General features: G+C 49.0%; 1 protein-coding gene across 1 annotated transcript; it reads left to right on the forward strand.

Moving 5' to 3' along the window:
* The first annotated feature begins 1,478 nt into the window (after nucleotides 1-1,478).
* Nucleotides 1,479-2,411, forward strand: LOC138085894 (olfactory receptor 10H1-like). Its single transcript, XM_068980505.1, has one exon. The coding sequence runs from the start codon at nucleotides 1,479-1,481 to the stop codon at nucleotides 2,409-2,411; it is 933 nt and encodes a 310-aa protein (XP_068836606.1).
* The last annotated feature ends 502 nt before the right edge of the window (nucleotides 2,412-2,913 follow it).

Genomic DNA, 2,913 nt, shown 5'->3' on the forward strand with positions numbered 1-2,913 from the left:
CAGGTTCTTCTGTCTATGGGATTCTCCAGGCAAGAATACTGGAGTGGGTTGCCATGCCCTTCTCCATGTTTATCCATAAAGGGATATTATTTGGCCTTAAAAAGAATGAAGTTTTCATACCTGCTGCAACATGGATGAATCTCTAAAACAACATGGTGAGTAAAAGACACCAGATCCCAAAGCCCACATAATGTATGCTTGCATTTAGATGACTTGCCTAGAGCAGGCAAATCTATAGACACATAAAGTAGATTAGTGGTTTACTGCCTTTTAAACTTGACATTCCTAATTTTAAAAGACCACGTAAAAACAAGCAAGTTATTTATAAAGAGACATTGAAAGCTCATTAAACTGAAGTTTTACTGAGCACAGACCAGGTACATTTTCTCATTTACTATAGATAGCTCCTATTGTTTTCCAGATCACAGTTCAAGAATAATTCATTTAATTCTCATAATAGCTCTTTGAGGCAGATGGAGAGAAATGGAGGTGCAAATAGGTGAGGAAATTGCTGTTTCACACAGTGTGGGTAGAGCAGGGATTTGAAGTCTATCAACCGACTCTCTCATCCGTTTGTCAGATGACTATGTTGCATTGCCTCAGAACCCATACATGGTCCTCATGGAATCAGGAAAACAACGAGAACATTATTTCTACACAGTGTCTTGCCTCAGGTGCCTTGCACTGATAACTCCGGAGGAAGAATCTGATGCATGTTAAGTTAAAGAAGTGCACTGGTCCCAAGTGTTGTAGCCATGTGGTAGGGATCTTGTGGTGTCTGAAGCTCTGGGAAGAACAGGATTTATCAGAAGGGAGCAGAAGGGCAGAGCAGCAGGGGAAGGAAGCTCTGGTGAAGGAACATTTTGATTTTTGGAGGCAAAGTGCTGCTGCTGCTGCTGCTAAGTCGCTTCAGTCGTGTGCGACTCTGTGCGACCCCATAGACGGAAGCCCACCAGGCTCCCCCATCCCTGGGATTCTCCAGGCAAGAATACTGGAGCAGGTTGCCATTTCCTTCTCCAGTGCATGAAAGTGAAAAGTGAAAGTGAAGTCGCTTAGTCGTATCTGACTCTTAGCGATCCCATGGACTGCAGCTTATCAGGCTCCTCCGTCCATGGGATTTTCCAGGCAAGAGTACCGGAGTGGGGTGCCATTGGGGATAGAAAGGTAGCAATTTTGGGGACAGCCAGTCACGGGTTCTGCCATTTTGAAAGCTTTACCATAAACAAGTTTCTTAGACGGTTTCCAATTTTCTCAATGGGTAGTCTCAAGATACTCAAGAGAATGATCAAAACAGCACCTCCCCCACTACACTGATGAGATTAAACTGTAGGAGGCCCAGAGTAGGAACTCAGCTAATGTCACCTGTCATTTATCAGGAGCAGCCCCTGGGGCAGAGCCAGGAGTGATGGAAGCTGACAACCTCCCTCCGTCCAGTAGCTGACTTCTCCATATCACATGTTACTTCGGGTACAGTCTCCATGCAGGGAGCCAACTTCTCAGCAGTGACTGAATTCATCCTCAGCGGCTTCTCCACCTTCCCCCACCTTCAGCTGATGTTCTTCCTGCTCTTCCTGCTGATGTACCTGTTCACGCTGCTGGGGAACCTGCTCGTCATGGCCGCCGTCTGGAGCGAGCGCAGCCTCCACACCCCCATGCACCTCCTCCTGTGCGCCCTCTCCACCTCCGAGGTCCTCTACACCTTCGCCATCACCCCGCGCGTGCTGGCCGACCTGCTCTCCACCGGCCGCTCCATCTCCTTCAGGGCCTGCGCCAGCCAGATGTTCTTCTCTTTCACGCCCGGCTTCACCCACTCCTTCCTGCTCACCGTCATGGGCTACGACCGCTACGTGGCCATCTGCCACCCCCTGCGCTACAACGTGCTCATGAGCCCCCGGGGCTGCGCCTGCCTGGTGGCCTGGTCCTGGGCTGGAGGCTCAGTCATGGGGTTGCTGGTGACATCTATCGTTTTCCGCCTCCCTTTCTGTGGTCTCAATGAGGTTCACCATTTCTTCTGCCATGTGCCTCCGCTAGTGAAGTTGGCCTGTGGAACTGAAGTGCAAATAGTCGCCAAGGGCGTGGGCCTGGTGTGTATCACTGCCCTGCTGGGCTGTGGTCTCCTCATCCTGCTCTCTTACGCCTTCATCGTGGCCGCCATCTTGAGGATCCCTTCAGCCGAGGGCCGGCACAAAGCCTTCTCCACGTGTGCGTCCCACCTCACCGTGGTGGTCGTGCACTACGGCTTTGCCTCTGTCATCTACCTCAAGCCCAAGGGTCCCCAGTCTCTGGAAGGAGACACGCTGATGGGCATCACCTACACGGTCCTCACTCCCTTCCTGAGCCCCATCGTCTTCAGTCTCAGGAACAAGGAGCTGAAGGAAGCCGTGAAGAAGACTTTCCTCAGCAAGCTCTAGCCAGAAAAAAAAATGAGATTATCTGGGAGGAATTTCTTGGAACTGACTAAATTGGATTATCTGATGCTACCATCAGAGATGGCACCTGTAAGCATGTAATAACCTGTGTTTGTCTGATGCTTTATGGTTTACAGGGACATTTGTAGGCTATATCTATGTGTTTGCAAAAATGGTTAAACAGTGTCATGCATATATGCAGGGTGGAAAGATGTATGAGATGATAATACACAGAAAGTCAGATTCATTGATTTCTTATCTGTTGCAGAGCACTTTGTCAGGTACCATTAACTTGGAATTTGTTCTTCTCCTGTGAGAAAGCAGGGTGGTGTAATTACTCCCATCACCATAAACCCATAGTGCCAAGAGAGATGGAAGATGTCAGGTCTCCACCTTCTTGTAGGCAGCAACAGGTAGCTACATTACAAATATTTTGAGACTACGGCAGACTAAACCAGATTGCAGCAAAGCACTCTAAATTTCAGCGTTGGTGATCTGTGCAGTT

Source organism: Capricornis sumatraensis, chromosome 9 (assembly GCF_032405125.1).
Source record: "Capricornis sumatraensis isolate serow.1 chromosome 9, serow.2, whole genome shotgun sequence".
NCBI classification, from domain to species: Eukaryota; Metazoa; Chordata; class Mammalia; order Artiodactyla; family Bovidae; genus Capricornis; species Capricornis sumatraensis.

Bases quoted from the DNA above. Each gene is read 5' to 3' on its own strand.
- LOC138085894 (XM_068980505.1), top strand. From the start codon at position 1,479: ATGCAGGGAGCCAACTTCTCAGCAGTGACTGAATTCATCCTCAGCGGC.